General features: G+C 35.1%; 1 protein-coding gene across 5 annotated transcripts in view; it reads right to left on the minus strand.

Moving 5' to 3' along the window:
• Positions 1-348: 348 nt before the first annotated feature.
• Positions 349-23157, minus strand: part of ZNF292 (zinc finger protein 292) — a 97784-nt gene continuing 74975 nt past the window's right edge. For 3 of the 5 annotated variants that reach the window (XM_069598295.1, XM_069598296.1, XM_070292492.1), the window contains 4 exons: positions 22555-22757; positions 16294-16430; positions 14309-14450; positions 349-9910 (listed from right to left, as the gene is read on the minus strand). In XM_069598295.1, coding sequence (XP_069454396.1) covers positions 2765-9910; positions 14309-14450; positions 16294-16430; positions 22555-22757 — 7628 coding nt within the window. In that variant the 3' untranslated portion in view covers positions 349-2764. Of the gene's footprint in view, positions 9911-14308; positions 14451-16293; positions 16431-16909; positions 17000-22554; positions 22758-23157 lie in introns of those variants that run through there. The other 2 variants (XM_069598298.1, XM_069598299.1) reach the window with 2 other exon arrangements.

Here is a 23157-nt window from a genome sequence, read left to right on the forward strand (position 1 = left end):
TCCTTAATATCTCTAGTTTTTATGTAGTTTTAATAGCTATAGCAACTGTGTTTGCTTACCTGATCAAAATTTGCCTTGTTAAACTCTCTGTCCAGCAGTTAAAAAAAATAATTTACTTAAGCTGACTGAATTTGATATTGCTGAAAAAATTCTCAAAATGTTACATTTCACTTAACTCGATGTATTTTGAACAACATGTTCTGACTGGTAAGATTCAAATTCTCTGGATTTAGAAGAGGGAAAAAAATATCAATTTTTCAAATGATGAAACCTTAGGCAAATTTACACTGTGGGAAGAAAATATCTCAAAGACAAGGCATTGAGGAAAAGTATACCATGAAAAATACATACTTTTTGATTCTTTTTTAATACTTAGGCATTACATTCCGTATCAAATTTTACCAACATGCTGTTGTTCTATAAATCCATTATTTATTTTATACCATAATTTGATTTTTCTGTTCCATGCTAAAAAGCCCACTATTCCATAATTCGTTTTAGCATACAGTACCTGGAATATAAAAAAAAATTAACTCAATGTTGGCAAATCTCCCCCCCTGACACGTAGAACAATTACAGAAACGTCTAGTGGTTAATTTTCTTAGGCTAATGAGCAAAAGAAAAGCCCCAATACATTGGCATTTTTCCTTAACAGGCTCATCACTACATTCATCAGAAATAAACCTATTTGCTGCTGTATTATAGAGCAGTTTGCCAAATGCCTACCTTTAATAAGAGTTAGGTCAACTTCTAAGAAAACTGTACGGAAACATTCAGTTGTTGACAAAAATTTAATATTAAAATTACTCAAAGTTAAGTTATTAATTTAGGAAAAAAACATGTATTAATCACCCATAAGAACAATTTTTATTTTAATAAATAACAGTGGGCTTACCAAAGGGCAGAGACTTTAATGTGCCAAGTTTTATGCATATTGGTAATAAACCTTAAGGAGGTGAAACCAACTATTCCATATACCCCATTCGGCCCTAAAAATAAAACTATAATACTTCAATAATAAAACTTAAAAAAATATTTCCAAAAAGAAAATAATTCACTCCTTGACCATGCTTATTTATTCAGAGTACCAGCAATTTCAGTTAATATTAAGTGCTTCATTTTTCCTGCAAGTCTGATGTTGCACAGGGAATATACACATTTTTATATCACAATATCAATATCTCAGGCAAATAATATTGTGAATGTAACTGGTTTATAACAAACAAAGTCAAAAATCAATGCTACTATTCATGGCAAACAGAAACAAAAGTAAATTCGAGAGAATGTTTTCTTTTGTTTCCAGTACTGATTTTAGTTGGACTTCAAAGGAAGGTTCATAAACTCTCCTGAAATAACCTCTATCTCTGGCCGTAAATCCACAGTATAAATATGGTGAATAAAGCTAAACTATAAGAGCTAACTATATACTGAATAATCAAAATAATCAATTATAACAACTAATACTGCTCTGGAAGACCAATCTAATGAAAAAAGTATCATTAGATATGGCAAGAAAATACAGACAAATCTGTACAATCTAACATCTATAAACAGTAAAATCAAAACATCCAACTTCCTTATAGAAAGTGTTTTATCTATGTAATTATAAATGTTTAAGGAACTCTTGCATTTTATAAACACAAGATGGGCTCACTTTGATGATACCAATTTTAAGATTTATAAAAATGTTTAAAAAAATCTTTCCACAAAAGTTTATACAGTTTAAAGCTATACACCAATCTATAAATCTCAGAAAATGGGGGTGGGGGGGAAACAAAACCTTTATAAGATCACATGTATAAAACAACAAATGAAATGTGATTTTATTTAAGGCAATACTGGGCTACTTCACAAATCACCACCTCAAATATTTACACTGCTCCACACTACTAGTTTCTATCACATTCACAAAGGATTTTTTTTAAAATACCAAATGTTTAAAATCTTTGATGTAGGAAATCCTTTATTCACATTTCCATTATATTTCATGGAATCATAGTAACTATATCCAATTGAAAGCTTTGAAAAAAAATTATAGCTATAGGAAATTGCTAAAGAATCTGCTTTAATTTCACATGTATACCACCCAAAAAAAATCCTGGAAGGTAAATTTACAAAGCAGAGCAAGTTGTTGATATAAATAATGTGTCTACTTTGTCAAAAGTAAATCTTTTTTTGGAGATCATCTTGTAAATAAATGTTTTATGTAAAAAAAATCAATGAACTATGGCAGAGTTTCTAGTTTTTAGTTCAAAAAATTCTGAATTTAAAACAATAAAAGAACAGTTTTAAAAACTTGATCACCTGGTTAAAAATTAAAACTCCAAATATAAACGTGTCATTTAATAGTTTAGACTTACACACTGCTGGTGGCAGCAAATGATTTACAATAATAAATATATACAAAAAAAGGTATCTACAAACAAAGAGTACTGTTACACATGAGCAGTGACCTGGTGAGACAAATCAATCACACAGATAACTCAGTTTAGTCCATGAAAAGGGCAACTGGCTGATAGAAATCTGAGGTTTAGCTCAACTATTTACAGTAACTGAAGTATGGATTCTGTTCCTCAAGTCCCATAGGGATAAAAAAAAGTTTTACATGACAAAATGTCATGTTTTTTTTTTTTTTCTTTTTTGGCCAGGTTAATTCACGTCAGCAACAACAAAAAATAATGAAAAGGTTTCACAATTTTAGCATGCTTGATGGCTTCCTATTTAAAATAAAACTGTAAATAATGTATTTATAGGACATCAGTTATCAGTACTGCCCTCTCCCTGTGGCTTTGCCCATACTGATGTCTTTCACAACAGACACATCTGGATCATTTGAACGTACTTCAAGTTTTTTCAGACTGACGGTAGGTTTCATTTCCTGAAGCTGCTTTAAGACAAGCTCAGTGCAATCTTTCAGAGTCTTGTCTAAAACGATTTTTACATTATCACTGCACTGAAGCTGTGTTGGATTGGCAAACTGTACAAAAGTTTCACTTTCTTTACAAGAACATATATGATTTCCACTAGTCACAGCAGTCTTGTCGACATTTTTTCTTGAATTTGAATGGGACCCTTTTTTACTCCCACTATTGGGATGATCTTTGTCGGTATTTTTCTTCTGTTTCACTGCAGACTCCTCCAGGAATTTGAGAAATGATACCTCAAATCCCATTGGTTTAAATGAGCTCCAGTCAAAAGATGCAGGGTGATCCTCAGTGGTTTGAATTGCAACAGCAGTTTCTTCTTCCTTATGTATACTACTTAATTCAACTGCTGGTGCTGGTTCAGCTTTTTCAACTTTTCTCTTTTTATTTTGGGAGACATTTTTTTCTTTATTAACTCTCTTCAAATTACTTGCTTTTTGTTTTTCTGACTGGCAGGGGTTATTTTCCTTAAAATCATTACTTACATCTGAAGAGGTCTGAGGCTGGGTCTCCACACTTGTGTTGTCTTCATTTATTAATTTGGTAATAAATAATTCTGTTAGTTCATCCACTTCATCTTTTTCATTTTTTACAACTTCCTTTTGTGGAACTACAGCTGTTCTTGCATTATCATTGCTCTCTGATACACTCGTGTCAGAATCCTTCACACCACTCTTTTCAACCTCTTGCTCAGAAGCTTCCTTTAATTGTGAGCTGCAACACCGTTTGAAGACAATGAGGAGATTGCGGTGTTGTGATGTAAATGCCTTAGATAATTTATGGCATTTATAATGTCTGATTATATTGCTTTCACTTGTAACAACCGATGTACACCCCTTTATCATACATGGATACTGGGTGACAAATCTGCTCGTACACTCAGACAAGGCGTCATTTCTAGCCTTTATAGAATATACATGCTTTCCACGTTTCAGAGAGTAAGGCTTATTTTCTTCAATCTGCACAATCTTTGCAGTCTTGTTTTCCAAATTATTTTTTTTCTTTCGTTTGGTCTTAGGCATTTTGACTCCTTCCCTTCCAGATCTGTATTTTGTCCCCCGGTGTTTAGACTTAGTCTTTTCTTGGTTTGCTTTGCTTGATATATTTTCCTGACCAGGTGTTAATCTTCGTGGCCGAATGAGATGAGCTTTATGTTTGTCATTATGCTTATTAAAAATGTGTCGGAGGAGATTAGACCGGGTTGCATATATTCGGTCACAGCCTTCACAGTCACACTTGTATATGCCATCTTCTTCAGTTTTACTTGCCCTGGCCCCGATTCCATGGTCTGCCTCAAGATGAACAACATAGTTCAAATATGTGGTAAATGAAGATTTACACTCTGACTGATCACATGGAAATTTCCCAACATCCACAGAAGCAGTCATACTTTCAATTTCTTCAGGCGACATCTCGTGAAGCTTCATGTAGTGTTGTATTAGGCCAGTAATTGCTTGGAAAATTCGAGAACAGTCACTCACCTGACATCGAAATTCTTTCACAGTCTGTTTCGTTTCAATTTCTTCACTCTCTTTACCAGCTTCACTCTCCTCTTCAACCTCTGCAGAAAATGCAGGTAGATCTGATTTGTGCACAGCCTGGTAATGCAGAATTAAGTTCTGCTGTATCGTGAAAGCCGCAAAGCAACCCTGATGAACACAGCGATAAGGTCTGTAGGGACTGTATCTTGTGGGAAACTCTGGAGACTGAGAAACTGGCTTCTTGCGTTTCCTCTCCTCCTTTTCTTTTTTATGTCTCCTAACTTTCCGTCCTTTGGTTTGGACATTTGTGAGAGGATTTGCATTACATTGTTCTGAAGTAATTGCAATCACTTGAGAACTACTTTCTGTTTTTTCAGGACTTTTTTTTTCTAGAAGTTGTTTTTCGGGGATCACTGCTATATTACTGAGAGTATTTTCTTTCATTGCTCCCAATTCTAAAGCAGGCTGGAATTCCCTTTTATTTTCCTCTGTCAGAGCTAGCTGTCTTTTTACTTGTGTAATTCGTGGGGCTGATGAATTTTCACTCTGAGACTTTCTTCCATAAGGTCTTTTTATTTTTAATTTGACCATTTCTTCTGTTGTAAAATGATGCACCAACTGACAGTGTGCCCGAAGATTAGAATTTCTTGTAAATGTCTTCGTACATGTAGGTACTACACATTTAAATGGAGCAAATTTCAACTGATTCTTCTTAATTTCAAGAATCATCTCTGGAGTGTACTGATGAATTTTACCGTAGTGCTTAAACAGTGCATCTTTTGTCATAGCGCTGTAATTACAGCCTTGGTTTTGACACACAAAGGGTTTATTAACTCTGTCATTAAACTGAATGTTGCTTATAATTTCAGAAACTGGCTGAACAACTGTGACATTTGGAATTGATTTCACAGGAGTGGGAGTCAGTGTCACTGATGTATTTATCAGTACACACTGGGGTGCTGGAGTGGACAGGTCATTTTCTAATTTTAATTTCTGTAAGCCTTCTAAAATCTCCTGTATTTGATCCTCCTTATGTAATACTTCAGACTGAGGAATGTTACTTTTTGTTGGCATGACACCTATGAAGGAGGAAAACTGAGACGACTCAGATAACTTGTTATTTTGTACAGTGTTTACTGAAGGAAGCTGAATGTTATAACTTATTTGAGCATTCTGTGATGTTTCACCAATACCCTGAGATGCATTTTTTACCTCAAGTATTTGAGAATTCATAGCACTTTTAATAATTTCAAGAGTCTTTTCAAAGTTTTGTATGACATTGTCTTCAGAGATCTGCAAATCAGAATTTATTGAAGGTGTGCATGAATTCAAAGCCATCATTTGGGAATCACCATTTTCAGTTTTTAATGTTAAAGGAGCTAACACTGTATGGGACTCAAGACTGGTTTTGAAGTTTTCTTTCACATCAGTCATAAACAACTGATTGTCAACATTATTTAATTTCTGTGTTAGATTTTCCACCAAACCCTGAGGTTCACAATTGGGAATTACAGTGGAATGAAGGTTAGTAGTTGGTATCTCAATACTCTTTGCTATAAGTCCCATTGCTGTTAAGTCACTCGTTACCAAGTTTTGGGGAGTGTTAGGGGCAATTAGTGGAGGAGTAACTTTCTTTCTTCTCTTAGAAGCACTGTTGCCCTTCTTATTTAAATGACTAGACCTTGTGTTCTGAGGACCACTTATGACTGAAACACGTGAACTGCTACCGGTAAAATTTTGTGATGGCCCGCTAGAATTAGGGAATGAACTAGAACACAAACCATTTTCAACAGTCTTTAGTAGTAAGTCGTTTGTTGGAAAAACAGGCAAACTGCTGCATTCCTCAATGGAGGAAGTTTTGGGGTTTGGTGTCCCATTCTGGTCTGTCAGCAGGGGGCTTGGGTGGCACACTGTCTGCAGCAGGGTTGGCACAGGTGGATTTGGCATCACTGTTGTGTTTACTTGTGCTGCGTCAGAGACACAACCTGTGGGGACGTGAGAGAGCACATCGGCACCCTCAAATGTACTGGGAATGCCAGCAGTTTCCAAAGCCTGTTTGATGATTTCGCTTCCCTCTTGACTAACACTTGTATTAAAGCTAGTCACACCAGTCCGAGGAAATGTATTTGGTAAAAATGTTGAGGAGCGGTTTTCAGCAGCAAGAAATTGCAGGAATGATGGATCTTTAAAACATGCTTCTGCACTGAATGCAGACTGTTGTGGCTGCTGCAAGTTTACGGTATTTGTGGAGAGAATCATGCTGGCGAGAAGAGAAGGCTGCCCATTATTCTGCAGAAGTTCTTGAGCAATTTCTGCTCCGTCCAGTGGTTTACAGTAAGATCGCTTAGACAAGTGTCCACCCAGAGATCTGGGGTTAGTGAAAGCCCTGTAACACCTGCTACAGATAAATTTCCCATCTCTGATGATTGCTGGCCATTTAGCCCTTTTGTTGTGCTTAGGTTTTCTTTCCTTCCCATTTGGGCCCCGCCCGCGGTCTTTTTTCACTTTTTCCGGTCCAGGCTGTTGGGTACCAGTGCCACTGAAGTCATTTGCAACACTGACTTGTGAAGGAAAAACTGCATTCTCACCATTTCCTCCCTTTAGAAAGGAGGAATTGGTATTTCCTTCGATCTGTGAAGAAAAATGATTTGTATTATTTTCCAGTTGGGAGAAAACAGAGTTAGTCCCACTGTCTGCTGGTGAAGGGAAGAGAGACACTGAGGCGCTTTCTGCAGGTAACGGAAGGAAAGGATCTGAGCCGCTGTCAATATTCAAAGGCAAAACCGTTTTGGTTAGGTCTTCCATTTGTGCTGGCAAGGTGGTGCTAGATAAATTCTCCATCTGGGAACATAAGAGACCACCACCTTGTTCATTTTTATCCTGAGAAGGTATACTTGGATTTATGACACTTTCCACTGAGGGCAACAGTGGAGCTGACACACTTGCTAAATGAGCTGGGAAAATGGATGATGAGACATGCTGCAACTGATTAGAACAGGTAGGAGTCCCGCTGGCTTTGGTCTGTGGTGTAAAAAACGCATTATTAGAGCTGCTCACCTGTGATGGCAAAAAATAAACAAACTTTCCACTATTTGGTGTATTTAAATTGTTAGCCTTCTGACCCCTTTTGCTTTTGCGTTGCATTTTGAATGCTGCATATTGGTCGGGGTGTGCTGTCTTCATGTGTTTCCCAATACTCTGGGAAGAGTTGTAGGTTCGAGTACATCCCTCAACCTGGCAACTGAATTTCTGAACTGGCGCTTTTGGAGGCACTGATGGAGTTCCTAAAGAATTACTGAGGTTGGGCTGTGGTGGAACAAATGTGATACTTTCCAGCGTCTTCAGAGGTAAATTATAAAGACTGGATGACGTTTTAACATTACCTCCACATTCAAACTTGGGAGTTGGTAAATTGTTTTGAAACCCTGCCTGGTTTTGCACAGAAAAGGTCATCAGGTTGCTCACTTGTCTTTCTAAGTTTTGTGTGGTCATGCCGTCTACCTTGAGGGCTTCTGAGGCCACTAAAGAATTCTGAGTAATCTGGATTTCATTAAAACAATCCTGTTCCTTTCTCTCTTGGAAATCTGTGTGACACAAATCATTACAAGCATTTTCAACTGGTATATGTAAGTCTGTGACCAGTGATTCACCACTGCTTTCCACAGTTGAGTTTTCTCGCTTTCCAAAGTTCTCCTCGATCCCCTGATTGAGGGACACCTTAATGGACACAGCTACTTCACTGGCCTGAAGCAGAGGAGTGGGAGCAGCATTTCCCAAACCATTTGGCAGTGGTCCATCAGCCTGCCCGAGCTCCGAAGCAGAAATCTGGTCTTGTTTGGTCACAGGTGATTCTGCCTTGCTTTTATCCCAAGCACCACTTTTATCACCTGGGATGGTGTTTTCAACACTGTTTTCTGAAGGAAGCATGGATCTTTCTTTCTCGGCGTTCCCTTCTGCACTCTGATTCACTCTGGAAGGCTGAACAGAATCTCTGGCTGAATTAAGTTGGTCTTCAGGAGGCAGCACTTTTTCAGGAGTATTGTGATCTTCCAGATGCTTTTCAAGCTCACTCTGAGAACGGTAAACTTTACCACAACCTGTGAACTTACACGTGTAGGTATTATAATGCTGTGCTTCATGGTCATACAGTAAATAAGCTTCTGAAAAAATTCTGCCACATTTAGGAAACATGCACTTTGCTCTAAAGACTTGATGTTCCTTTCGGTGGGTTAAGAGCTCTGCGTAGCTGTTAAAACCAGCCTTACACTTCATTTGTATACAGATATATGGTTTACTGCCACAGTGCATTTGTAAGTGATCATTGAGATGAGTTACACTTACAAAATGCCGCCTACAGTACTGGCAAATAACTTTTTTGCTTTGCATTTCAAGAAAGCGCTTGGCATCTTCATTATCCTTATGTCCTTTTACATGAGCAATTAAATTTTTAAAGTACTTAAAGCCCTTTTTACAAAAAGTGACAGGGCAATTGAACTCATTAACAGGTACTGGTTTCTGGACTGGGATCACCTCCGGCTCGTAAGATTTGTCTTTGTCATCAGTTTCATCGTCTGAGCCGTCATTGTCGTTAAACACTATGAAGTCTGTGGAATAGAGACTGTTCTTCTTGATCGGCCGCTGCTCCTGCTTGGCCACAGCATTTGTCTTCTGATTCTCGTTGGTAGCTGTGATCTTAGGAGGCCTTCCCAACCTTCTTAATGGTTTCATAGCTGCCAGTCTCTCTTTACTTGATTGTTTAACATGCAACGTGACGTGAGGGACAAAAGTTTCTTTAGAATTAAAGTTCTTTGCACATATGGGGCAACTGTAAACCCCATCTTTGTAATGTTTTTGAGCATGTCGTACTATTCGATGACCAAGGAACTCTTTATCACATAGCACACAATACTGCATGTAGGCTTGCCAATTCCTGAACCGAGCCGATATAAATCCCCTCTCTCTTAACTGTTTTATCTCTCTCTTTTTCTGCTTTTCGTCACAAATGTCTCTAAGAAGGCCAGAATTAGCACCAATTCCACCATTCACAGAAGTGTCTTTACTATCTTCCTGGTAGTCTGCTACTTTCTCATAAACCTCACTGTCATTTAATTCATCTATTGAAGACACGATGGATGCTTCTTCTCCCATTAATGCAAGACACTGTCGTTTTAAAGTTTTCCAATCCCAGAATTCTGGATCAAAGGGCCACTGAGTTTTCAACACAAGTAAGAGCTCACAGCGTAGGGAATTTGGTATTGGAAGATTCTCTTCATCATATTTCTGGTCTGGCTGGTTGTACAACATTTCCACAGCATAATATGCATCTACTGTAGGCTCAATAAGAAATTCACTCAGTTGACAAGCACGTTTAACTTCCAGATCATCAGGCAACAAGCATGAAATGGTCTTGCAGATAGATATTTTCACTTCAGTATTTTCTGTAGATTCCAGGCGAAGAGCTTTTACACACAGCTCTATACAAGTGGCAAGTCCAGCTCCTTCGGTCTGTGAAGAAGCAAGCAAGAAATGTTACCTTAATTTACACTCATCAATGCAGATTTGTGAATTTAGTAATTTTAAAACTGAGGTTTGTTTTCTCAAATTTTCCAATAGCCCATCTATGGAGATAATCCCTCCCAGGGATTGTGGCTGTGTATGTGTGTGAAATGAGCTGTAGAGAATAGCAAAAAACAAACATTGGTAGCTAAGACATGAGTATAAAATCATGTAATGCCCAGGCAAACTTGGGAGGTAATTTAACTTCTCTTATCTTTCATATCACAATATAAAATAAGAGATCAAAACAGCACTTAATGAAACTGCTGTGAACATTAATAGATATCATGGATCTAACGTATCATGTCTGGCACACAGTAAATGATTAAGAAACGTCATTAACTTTATCGCAAATTTCATTTCCTAAGTGTGTATTTACAATCCTTCTGAAACAACAACCCTCTTAGTTCAGTTATAAAACTGAGAATATCCCCATAATTCCTAACTCATTAGCAATGAAAGAGATCCTCACATTTGAGAATAAAGTTAATTTTTTAATACTGGGAATCCTAATTCGATCATAAAGTGAAGTGAAGTGAAAGTTGCTCAGTCATGTCCAACTCTTTGCGACCCCATGGACTATACAGTCCATGGAATTCTACAGGCCAGGATACTGGAGTGGGTAGTCTTTCCCTTCTCCAGGGGAGCTTCCCAACCCAGGGACTGAACTCAGGTCTCCTGCATTGCAGGAGGATTCTTTACCAGCTGAGCCACGAGGGAAGCCCAAAATTGAATGCCAAATCACCTACCTCTTGACTGGAACATCCTAAGAATAAGGAATAGCAGAAGACACAACAAACCTTTTATCCTTTTGAATTAGCATCTTGAACTATTATGATAATATAGCAGTAACAAAGGTAAGAGTCATTTGAAAAATATATGAAGAGATAAAAATGGGTTTTAAAAGGCTAAAAGAGAACAAACAAACGAGATATAAGCCAGTCACAAGATGTGGCCACATTCAGGGTAATTAAATATGTGTGCTTTAGACCAAAGGGCAAGGAAGTCAAAAGAAGTTCAAAAGAGCTGAAAGGATTTGTATTTTCACAGGTTAAGGAGGAAAGAAAATATTTTACTGAAACTGAAGCTTAGATTTGTGGGCCAAAAGGAGAGTGAGTGAAACAGGCTGAGAAACTGAACTGGCCATCTTAATGTTGTAAATCAATTTGAAACCTCAATAAATAAGGCCAACAAAACAATGTCAACATTTTTGTTCTTGTGAGTTTTTTATCGTTCTGTGTATGTGTGACTGATGATTAAGTTTACAGTAATATTCAATTCATAAACTGGTTATATGACAACTATCTTTAGAGTTGAGTAGAGATAGAATTAGGTGAACAGTGTTAGAACTGAGTTAAATTACAGAACACTGAACTGGTGTCTGGAAAATCAGAGGAGTGCTTAGTGTAGAAAAAAATCACACACGTGGTGCTCAGAAGCACTTAAGTGTGTAGCGAACAGAGGAGAAAACAGATTTTTTCTTTATACTACTTTTCACGCTTTTTTGGTTACTAGGAACTTTGTCTGGCCAAAACTACTTGAGAGTCTAAGAGGTAAATGGGTTAGAGGGCCCTCTTCTTCACTCAGCATCTACTCTATACCAGGGACTGTGCTAAGCCAAGTGCTCTTTCCCTCTCAGGAGTCTTGATATTCCACTATTGAAGACAGACATATTACAAAGCAACTGGTAATGTGTCTCAGCAAATATGAGATCCTTAAGGGTAGGGCTTTACTTTATCAACTTTTTGACTGCAGGGGTCTAGGAAAAAATAAAAATGATGAACCAAGTTATTTGCTCCATTTCCTTTACAGATCTCAATTACAGTTTAAGAAGGAAATAATTATTTTAAGTCATTATGTGAGTAGCTGGGCAACAATTCTCAACAACTCCTGGAGTTTTGAGGTACAAAGGGGAAAGGGGTACACCAGATAAACATTCCTGTTCTTTACTGTCCTTTCCTTTACTGTTCATTCCTGTTCTTTACTCCTGAAAATGAAGAGAAATTATTTCAGGAGGAAAAAAAAAAAAAAAAAAAGGACAAGATACATGTAAGATTTACTGACCAATATAGATCTTAAAAGATCAAAGACAGTAAGAATGTCTGTTGGTCCCTACTTTCAAAGACAAAATTATACATACAAATACTTCATGTCATGCTATATCCTAGCTTTCCAGGATCCCTAAGACCTGCTTGGCATTCCATCCCATGCAGTGGTAGCACCTTTGGAAACTGTGTTTTGTGTACTTTTAAAGTGGAAACCAAATTCATTCCTATAAGGATTACTGTAACAAAAGAAATTAGTTTTGTAAAATCTGGATTTTGATTTTTGCTAGTAAATGAATGGAAACACATATGCAATCTCTGTTATCACTTCCCTTTAGAATTCTGTCTAATGTACTGTTTAATCCATCTATTGTTTTCATGTCTATGATTATGTTTTTATATTTCTAAAAGTTCTTTTGACTTTTTAAAAAATCTGCCTGGTCATTTCATAGGACCTCTCTTTTTCATACTTTCATTCCTTATTTTATATCTTTAAATATATGTATTTTATAGATTTATCAGACTGCATGTAAAGAATTAAGCAAATGATTCCATCATTCCGTTTACTGAAATTCATTCACATTGTTTTGTATGCTTAATAGATATTGATGGTTAAATTATTTGTCTTTAAATATATGTAATTTATATACTTTTTTCTTTTAAAAAGTTTAATCCTACTGTTAGTTCTCTCTGCAAAAACTGCCCATGGCTGACATTTTCATTGTAAATCTTGATGGTTAACCTATCTTGAGAAGAGCTTTATCAAAGAATCATGTATTGAAGGTATGTCCCTCCAAATTAGTTCTTCATTTGCTTCTGCCAGGGATCCCAGGCATTTACCAGCCCAGGACTTAACCCTTACCTTTTCAAATATTACTTATGTAGGGGAGCAAACTCCACCACCCCAAAATGTGTCTCTTTGAAAGGGAGGATTATTTTAGGCTGATTATGTTTAAGAAACAGAAGACTAAGGAGGTTTTTCTTGTTACCCCCCAAAACTCCTCTTTATTGACTAAAATAATTTAGAAAAAGGGCCTGTTCCTGTAGCTATTCCCAGATATATCTGCAAAGAACAAGGGTTGGGCATGGTGAAGGAGACTCTGCAGGACCTGGAGATCAGAGTCCACTGTGTCCCCTTGTCTCTGTAGGACCCAACAAGCACTTGCTTTTCTATTTCCATGTGAACTGCCTCCTTTTGCTCTGAAGGCCCAAACCGCTACTCCCAACATCCTCTTTGTGTTTAACTGAAAGTGGTATTTAAGGTGAGGATTTTGGCCATTTTGGTGAGCTACTTAATTTTCCTGGCCCTCTCCCATGCATATCTGTTATTAAACTTTTGCTTGGTGTTCTCTTGTTAATCTGCCCCATGTCTGTTTAATTTTTAGAACAACCAACATAACTAAGAAGGAAACGGAGAGGAAAAGGTCTTCTTCCCTGACACTCACTTGATGCGGGGATTCCTGGTTATAGTGTAGGGTAAATGTGGACCCTAAATCTGTGTGAGGGCAGACCTATGGTTACAATTTATTAAGGAAAATATTTTCCTTCTCTGACTCATAGTCCAGTTGGACATGTACAAGGTTCCTGACCATCATCTGTGTTCAAGTAATATTTTTCTAGTTCACTTTGCAATAAAATTATAGTACTTTACAAGTTAGTGGAGAGGAGGTAGGGGACATGGAACTCAGTTCTAAATCTCCAACTTAAAAGGGCCCAAGATCCTCTCTCTTATCCCTGTGGATATAAAACGTCAAACCTCTTAGCTGCTCCAAGTTCTAACACACCCCACTCCCCAGCAGGTTAAGAGAACCCTAGCCTCAGCTCAAAGTTTCTACTCCAGTTTTTAGGTGGTTCTTCTTTTTGAGCCTAGGGAATTCTCCACTATTCTTGTAATGAAGCTGCTAAGCACTGAGAACAATGTTTTATTTCATCAAGTATTTCTCGTTTTTTTGTAGAAGAAGGAATTTTAGATACTGTCATCTGCCAGATGGCAAGCCAAAGGAACCTATATTTCTTTTTACTTTCTAAATTTATATAGAACCAAATTATCAAAACAGTGTAACACCTAGAAGAAAAACTGTGGAATGATAAAATATGAGTATTATGCATACATTGCTTGTCTTCAGGCTAAGAGTAAGCCCCTGGATCTTATTTGCATTTTTAAGTTTCTCTGTATCAAGTAATTAAAGACTAATAAGAAAATCAATGTTCAAAGCACAAAATGAAATAAAAGTCACTGGAAATCCACATATTATATGTGTAATTTACACATCTGAAATTAAGATACCTTGATCATTCTTACCTCTGAATTAATAACTTTAATCAGGAAGAAAATGTGATATACTGTCTTGGTTAACAAAGAAAGTTGACGACACCTTTCTAGGTACACTTGAATAGATGGTTCTACTCTCTGCTGTAATTTACTCCAAAAGAGAGTGAGTTCCCTAAAAAGAAAAAAAAAAAGTGAAAAAGTAAGTTGGAGGTGCAATGTAAAATCATGAACTTTGTCTAGTAATTATATCTGAAACTAAAACTAGTTTCAGATTCTAATGCTATATGTGGAATGCGGTTTAAAAGAAAAGACTCTCAATTTTCTAGAGACTTATTAAATAAAATCAAGATATGATCTATCATTTTATTAAGATTTTTCAATCTCAAAGAAGCACTCATTACCTTTTACTAGGAAAGCACCTGACATTTAAACAAGATACACACACCACATCTGAACTTTAAAAGTAATAAGAAAAAAAAAAAAGTAATAAATGCAAAATACGTGTGTATATATAAAATGCATCAATGGCAATATGATTTTTAAACAGCATTTAATTTTTATCTTCTAATAGTTTATTAGATAATGTTAAGAATCAATGATGACATAGAACCCAGAAGAAAATAACTGCTCTGTGCTACCGCAGTGAAAATAAAGACTTTGAAAAATAAACTTTGACATTTGTTCCAAATGCAATCACACTGTATTTTTCATAGAAAATAACCCTACTGAACTGAGAAATTTTCCTTTTTACCTATCATCCTATTTCTCGCTGTCCTCCATAGTTAACTTCCACACAAATCTTTGCCACTTCAAGTATTCTCCTCCATACAGGCCTTTCCAATTAGCTCCTCAGTTTCCAGTCCTAGAAACTTTGCCCTTTTCACCATCCACTTGAATAACCCACTCATCTACTGGATTTTAACCTGCACATTGAGGACTTCAAAATCTGTCTCTCGAGTTTTGACCACTTTCACCTCTTTAGTTTTTTCTAAGACTTTCCCACTTTGATCTCTCCTGAAACCTGAAAGTCAATACATGAAAAGGATAATTAACATTCTTTTTGGTTCACTGCCCTTCTAAATTAATGCATCATTATTATTGACCCTATCTATCAGCCTCTTCAAACATTTCTCTCACCTCATTCCATATCCACAGGAAACTTTCATAACTTCCCAGCTGAACTACTTACAGGCTTTCTAGTTGATTTTTCTATCTCAACTCAATTCCCTGTACTGCCACCTCCTACCATGAGCTCACCCTCACAGTTCAGGTAAATATTCTTAAATTTCAGAATGCTGTACACTAAATTTTCTTTTGTGTTTCCACAACACAAGCACAACACTGAAGACTAATAATACAGTCGACTGACCAGATAAATTGTCAGTTTGAGCTAACACCAACTTAAGAGAGCTGATCTTAAGTTTTTTGATCTAACTGAAGTAATGATCCCTGGTATCTGTATCCTCCCAAAGGATGATATATATAACAGGTTTCCACACTAGGGAATGTACCATATGAAGAAATGTGTATTGAAGAATTTAATGAAGCATTAATAGAATGACACCTTGTAAGTGGGTAAATGAACTGTATTTCTACACATAAATGACTAGCACATAGTTATGCATTAATAGCAAAAAGTGTGCAATATGCTAAGGAACAATACATACATTAAATTAAAGGTGGCTTACATATCTGAAAACATTTTTATTGTAGCACTAAATAAAATAAGTCCTTCTTTCATCTTCCAACATTTAAAATTTTCCTAATTATAACTGATCATTATATGATCATTACTGGTATACTAAGGAACTGTGTAGTCTCTTAATATAAAAAAAATTTTAAGTTATAATATGAACTACTTGATAATCAGTTTACACAGCATATAGTATCTGAAAATAAGCTTTTTTGTCTTGGTAACACTAAAAAGACTTTTAAAAATATGTTCTTAAGCTATTTGCACAACCTATCTGTAATCTTATTTAACAACCTTCTCTTTTCAAAAAAAATCAACTCACCAAGCACAGTACATATCTCCCTGTTGAAGCTGACGTGATAAAAATGCAGTACATAAGACAAGAGCACTTTTTTCATCACCCTCAGATTCTAAGTTACAGATCATTTCTAGGGCATCTTTGCAATCAACTTCTGAAATCTACAGAGAAAGGATACAGAAATATGCCATAAAATGGTTTTATGTTAGAATATATAATAATATACTTTAAAATTTTTATTAGATATGTACAGATCATTTTCTTTGGCAAAACCTCATTAACTCATACATTATCAATTCATAATTTGTCATGACTGGGCTAATGTTTAAAGAAATAATCTTTCTTCAAGTCAGAGAACCAATGATTTTCAAGACCTTTACAACTATTCATTTATATGTAAATAACTAATGCTAATTATAAGCAACCTCTACCGATTAAATCAGGTCTATAATACTGAAGAAGAAAAGCTGCTACTTGTTATTTTTTTCCCTTTATCCAGTAATTTAAGAAGCATTAGAACGAACACAAAGACAAACATTTACTGGATACAGACTAAAAAACAAAGTGTCTATTAATCAGAGGGAATAAAATAAAACATGAAATATTTTATGTAGCTATACCACTTTTAAATGAAGCTCACCTCAGTTTTCTATAAATCTCCATTATTTTTCTTTTCATATATATTCATTCCATCTCAAAGCTTGTCAAGTCATGCATGCATAAGTATAACCTAGATGAAGGCAACTTGCTTCATTTAATTATGCACTTACATCTATTGCTTATTTTTTAAAAATTAAAAATTATCTCTACAATGATTTACTACATAAAACAATCAGAATTTACCTATGATCTCTATAAGTATTGGCTTTAAGATAAAGATGTGACAAAGAGCATACAATCACAAATCACTGGTGTTCCACAGAATTAACATGGTACAACTGTCAAATGACAAAAAGAATTGAAGATCAACACAAGCCATTAGCACCCATGTACCACAGAGTTAACTATACATCTCCCTGTTAATCTCTGTGTCTCCTCATTAATTTTTGAGTACAGGAAATGTTTGTGTGTTTGTGTGTGTGTGTGTAAAATGTAAGGTGTTTAGAATTAAACAAGTGTCTGAATGGAAATGGGGTAATCCTGAGGTTTGATCTTTGACAACAAGGATAAAGACTGCAAGGGGACAGATTCACAAGTTCCATTTTACATATTAAATCAAGCTAGAAAACACTAAGACCCAACTGGGAATCTATGTGTTTAACAACAATCACTTCTTAAAGTGAATATGAAGTCAGTGTAAGAGTCACAAGTTCTATTTTACACATTAAATCAAGCTAGAAAACACTAAGACCCAATTGGGAATCTATGTGTTTAACAACAATCACTTCTTAAAGTGAATATGAAGTCAGTGTAAGAGTCACAAGTTCTATTTTACACATTAAATCAAGCTAGAAAACACTAAGACCCAATTGGGAATCTATGTGTTTAACAACAATCACTTCTTAAAGTAAATATGAAGTTAGTGTAAGAGTCACAAGTTCCATTTTACACATTAAATTAAGCTAGAAAACACTAAGACCCAACTCAGAATCTATGTGTTTAACAACAATCACTTCTTAAAGTAAATATGAAGTTAGTGTAAGAGTTATGACTAAAACCCAAATCCTGGAACTCCCTGGCACAGCACTTTTTCCATTATTCCTGTGTCTGCCTCTTTTGTATAGATCTTTATCTATAAGGAACCTTATGTAAACAAACACAAAAAGGACTGAACAATATATATTTATACAATTATTATTTTCAAATACCTACAATAAGTCAAATGTGTAGACATTTTATACATGTATATAATTATTAATCATACTTTTTATACAAGATAAGTATTAGTAACATTTTATACATTAAGATGTCAGTAATAACAACAAATAGCAGCTACTCTACTATTTATTTGTGTCAGTTTCTTTAGGAACAGCACTGCTAAACCAACACAATGGCTTGCCTGATATATACTACTACTATTTTTTATACTAATACTATTTATATTTATATTACTATTTAATTTGTATTAATACTAATACTATTTCTTTTTTAGAGACAAGGCTCAGAGAATTAAGTTACTTGCTCCAAGCAGCATGCTTAATTAGCAGAGTCAAGATTTCAACCCAGATCTAGCTTTGAAGTCTGTGCTTTTTCTAGACTTCTACATAAGCATACTGCATAAGCACACTGAGGGTCTTCATTGACCAATGCTGATTTTATAAGTTCAATTTAAAAAAATTCTTACATCATGAAAGTCTAATTTATTTTTAATCAAATTTTCATGTTTTTTAAAAACCTAAGGTGTTCTTACTGAATGGTTAAATAATGAAAAATGTGTACATTATATATAGTAGTTTTTCCAAGGATATTATCTATATTAGCTTACACTTAATAATAAAACATATATCTATGTAAAATATAAAAACAACAAAGGTACTATAAACAAACAACTAACAACAAACAACTATAAATCCACAAATACACAACATACTAACTGAAACATCTGCTATATTTAATTATACAGAAAACTTCACTTTTTATTGGTATGCTATGGAAGCAATTTTTACTATACACTATTTAATAGCCTTTATTTCCCTAATATAGATACCCCACTTGAAAAAAAACATAGGACACTAGAGAGAAAATGAAACCTAATCAATGGCTGAATTAAAACTGGGCAAGTGAAACATAGGTCAACTTTAGCCATCAATGAGCAAGAATTATTTTTCAAAATCCAAGGCAGCATAAAGTAAGGACTATCAATATAATATCAATATAGGGACTATTTATATGTTACAAATATCTATTCTGTATTGCTTTGAAAAAATGACCAAAAAATTAACACTAGAAAATTTAAAAATATGAATAAAACACTTAAAGTCAATTAGCATTAACTTTAAAGACATACTTTGCTAAAGTTATACTGTTTGTTAAAGATATACTTTGCTAAATCCCTTTGTAAAGTGTAAAAATTATTTCAAAAGTGCAAATAATGACTTTTAAGTTTTAATATGGCTTTCTGCCAGATATTCAAAAAATACAGAACACTTCATATTTCACATACATTCACCAAGTGCACTTTTAAAATATATGGGCTTGAACGCATTTCAGGAGAAGCTTTTTGCTTGTCAAAATATAACTGCTTTCCTCCATCCAGAAAAGGACTTAAACGGTAAACCTGTTACACTAAAATAATTAGCTACTATTTTAAAAAAAACTCTCAGAGTAGCAAAAGCTTACACAAGATTTAAAAGACAAATAATCTAAAAGTGTTAAGGAAAAAAAAATTTCATATACTGTTTATGGGAGCATAACTCATATAATCTTTTTTTGGGGGGTGGGGGGATGACATGGCCCTATTTAAGATGTGTAGGTTCTCTGATTCAGCAATTCTACTTATAGAAATTTACCCCACCAGTGTACCCTCAAGAAGAATGAAAGGATGTATCAGTAAGTACCAGGCAACAATTTAAATGTCCTCTAGTCTGACTAAAATATTAATTACAAATCTATACTATGGAATTATGTAGCCAGGAGAAGGAATGAGGTTGATTTGTAAAGAAATGACATGGAAAGATGTCCATACTAAGAGCAGGAAAAGTGCCTAGCAGCCAGGATGTGTGCATGTTTAAAGTATGTTTCTATGTAAAAATATTAGAAATAAAAAAATTTCAGTTAATGATTACTTGGGTCAAATGAGAAATAACAGAGACAAAGTAGAAGATTTTACTTTTATGTTTATTTTGACAACAAAACCAATAGAAATACTGAATATAACATAAACACTGCTAACTTCATTTTTATACTGACACCAAGAACCCAGGCCAAAGCCCAGTCCTTAAAGAGAAGCCAGATAAACACTGGTCTCTCTCAGCCTCATTCCTCAGCCATTCACCAGGGCTAGCTGTTATTTCTATCACAGTGGAAGGGTCCTGAGAAACAGTCAATTCCTTGTTTACTGGCTCATTTGGACAAAGACTATAGGTCCAGGTCATGGTCGACTCTTTCCAATATCTATTCCCACCTACTCTAAGGAGTGGGTAAAAACCTCAAATGTTTACAAGAACCAGATAGGTAAAGGAAATGTTTGAAGTGGGTCATGTGAGGGAGAGAGCCTACTTCTTCTGAAGGGGGCAATGTTTGGGCAATTGCTCCAAAGTGATTACTTTCCTTGGGGCAGAAGTGATGACAGAATTTACTTCATTTAGAACAATGAAGACTCAGTTTCAACATGTTTGTAATAGAAAAATAAATGAATAATCAAACAATCTCTAAGTGAAAAGGGATTTCTAACAAGGAATGTTGTTAGACTTACACATATCCTGTTCTGTTCTACAGTATGTGATCTAGTTTTGCTTCTGGGTGGGGAAACTGATTCTGTGTATTCTGCTTAAAGAACATGATGTATCTTAATTCCACCTGCTTAAAATGAGAAGGAAAAAACAACTTCATATGACATCACAGATACCCAGGGTCCTCAGAGAGAATTTTCCTGAGGATCTCCCACAGCAGGGTGGGCTGTTGTTACTTAACTCTGGATAATTAAACCAAGAGGGAATTTAGGTTTAGTTCTGCAAGAATTTTTTTGACTATTCAGGATAGCCAGAAATAGAGACTTTCCTGGAGTTAACAAATTCATAGTCTTCAACTTCCAATAGGACTTTAAAAGTTGATGCAACAACCCTATCTTTAGATAGTTTCCTGCTAGAAGGTATGCTTCTAAGGACCCAGGCTTTACTCACTCACAACCCCCTCAGTGTTTAGATGACATCTTTCATTTACTTAATAAAAATCTGCTGAAGGAAGGATGAGCAGACGGACAGACTTAATTAAGGGCTGGGACGGAACTGATAATGAAAACTTAAATGAAGCTGAAAAATACACAGGATGCAATATCATAATAACTATTTAAGGACTAAAAAATGTCACACACATTTCAAAGGCTAATCTCAAGAAACTTTATACATCTGCCAATGAATTGTCTACAAAGTTATTCTTGACTAATAAGAAAATTTCAATCCTCTATTTAGCTCCTATTAAACAGTGATGAAAAAAGCATTACCTGAGATAAAAGAGAAACACTCAAGAGAAAAATAGCTAATATCCAAACTAATGATCTCCTAAGCCAGAGCCCTTGGCTCTACTTCATCCGGTCTACAAACTGCATGCCATCACTCTTCCTAGGATCCTCATTATGCAAAACATACACAACAGGCTTCTCATCTTGGTCCAAGGCTATCATCTTCCTCTTTATTTTCTATTCTCAAGAAAAATCACACAATCACCATTGTAATTCCAACCCTTAACCTCATGTGGGCATTTAGCTTTCTGTTAGAGGTTATCTTTCCTCTGGATTCTGACTACAATCTCCATCTACTCAGGGGATCATGCACCCTCTGTTAATTGTCCTCTCTTTTATTTCAGCGTCTCCCTTTGCATATCCTAAAATCTGTCCCACAATCCCTTTGTTCTCCATTCGCTACTGCTTTGGAATCAAAGGATACTTATATTAGAGATAAAAGACATATATACACATCACTGTCCAATGTATTATAGTTTTATCTATTCTCTTTATATACATATTCTGCTTTTTTGATCAACAACTTTCAATTCTCCTACCCTGTCTTCAACTTCATTTTGGAATTATGAGTCCTCTAAGATGCAAAATCCCATTTGGATTATGATTCTACTTTTAGAAATCTGTAGTATAAAATATACAAATACATGAATACTATGCTTTATGCCAACTAGAAGTGAAAAAACCACAATCACTTGTCTTACAAAGAAAAACTAAACATGCAAATTTAAATTAAACTACCAATAAAAATGAATATAGATAGATATAGAGATAGATATGTATACAGAGGGAGAGAGAAAGAGTATACTTAGGGGGAAGACATATACATTTTTTTAAGTTACCTAGTTAAAATCTGCAAGTATTGTGAAGTCAGGTAAACTGAAATTAAAGCCCGAACACTAATAAAAAAATGCTAGCTAAATTAAGCTACCACCACCTTTCTGATAAAAAAAGAGCCAATTTATTTAAAGTAGAAGCCCGGTGAAATGTTTACATATAATCCTGAAAGCTGCTTACAATCACTATCTAAGAGCACATCAAAAACTTAACACTGATAACAATGGCTCTTCACTATTTAAGAGAAAAGGAAGTCAAAGACATTCTAATATAATGAAAAATTATTAGTTTTACTTTAAAAAATAGTTACTGACAAAAGAAAACATACTCACCTCTTCGATTAACTTTTCATTTGGTGATGATGTACAAAGACAGACAAGGTAAGTTTGCTTAAAACTACCTTTTGTACCAATCTCTGGATGGTCAGAACACAGCTTTGCTAGAGCAGTTGCTTGACTTAACTGATTTGTTTTGATTAGATGTTTAATTCTCATATCCAACAAGATGGGACCCTCAAAAGCTAAAAATTCATTCACTTTAAAAAACAAGACATAATAGATTATTAACATTTGGTAAATAGTTCATTTGCAATACAAATACTTACAAGGAATATTTGTTTAAAGCAGAGAAAATAAACTTTTTTGTTGTTGCAATTTTCTGTTATTCTCAGAATGTCACAAAATATTTGATCTTATCAGCAGAAGATAATCATGTAGTTAATTTTTTAGAGTTGCATTAATACTTTAGCCCCTTAAAGTACCATTTATAGTGATTTACAAGAGGTGAGTTGAATTCCTGATTATAAAAATAATTTTGCATTGAATTCTGAGTCAGTGTTATTAAAATTATACTAAATTCTTTCTCCCACAGCTTTTATTCTTGAATATCAGGGGTTAGCATTTCTAGAAATTTGCAGGGCGAGGGCATTACACACT

Source organism: Ovis canadensis, chromosome 8, assembly GCF_042477335.2.
Source record: "Ovis canadensis isolate MfBH-ARS-UI-01 breed Bighorn chromosome 8, ARS-UI_OviCan_v2, whole genome shotgun sequence".
NCBI classification, from domain to species: domain Eukaryota; kingdom Metazoa; phylum Chordata; class Mammalia; order Artiodactyla; family Bovidae; genus Ovis; species Ovis canadensis.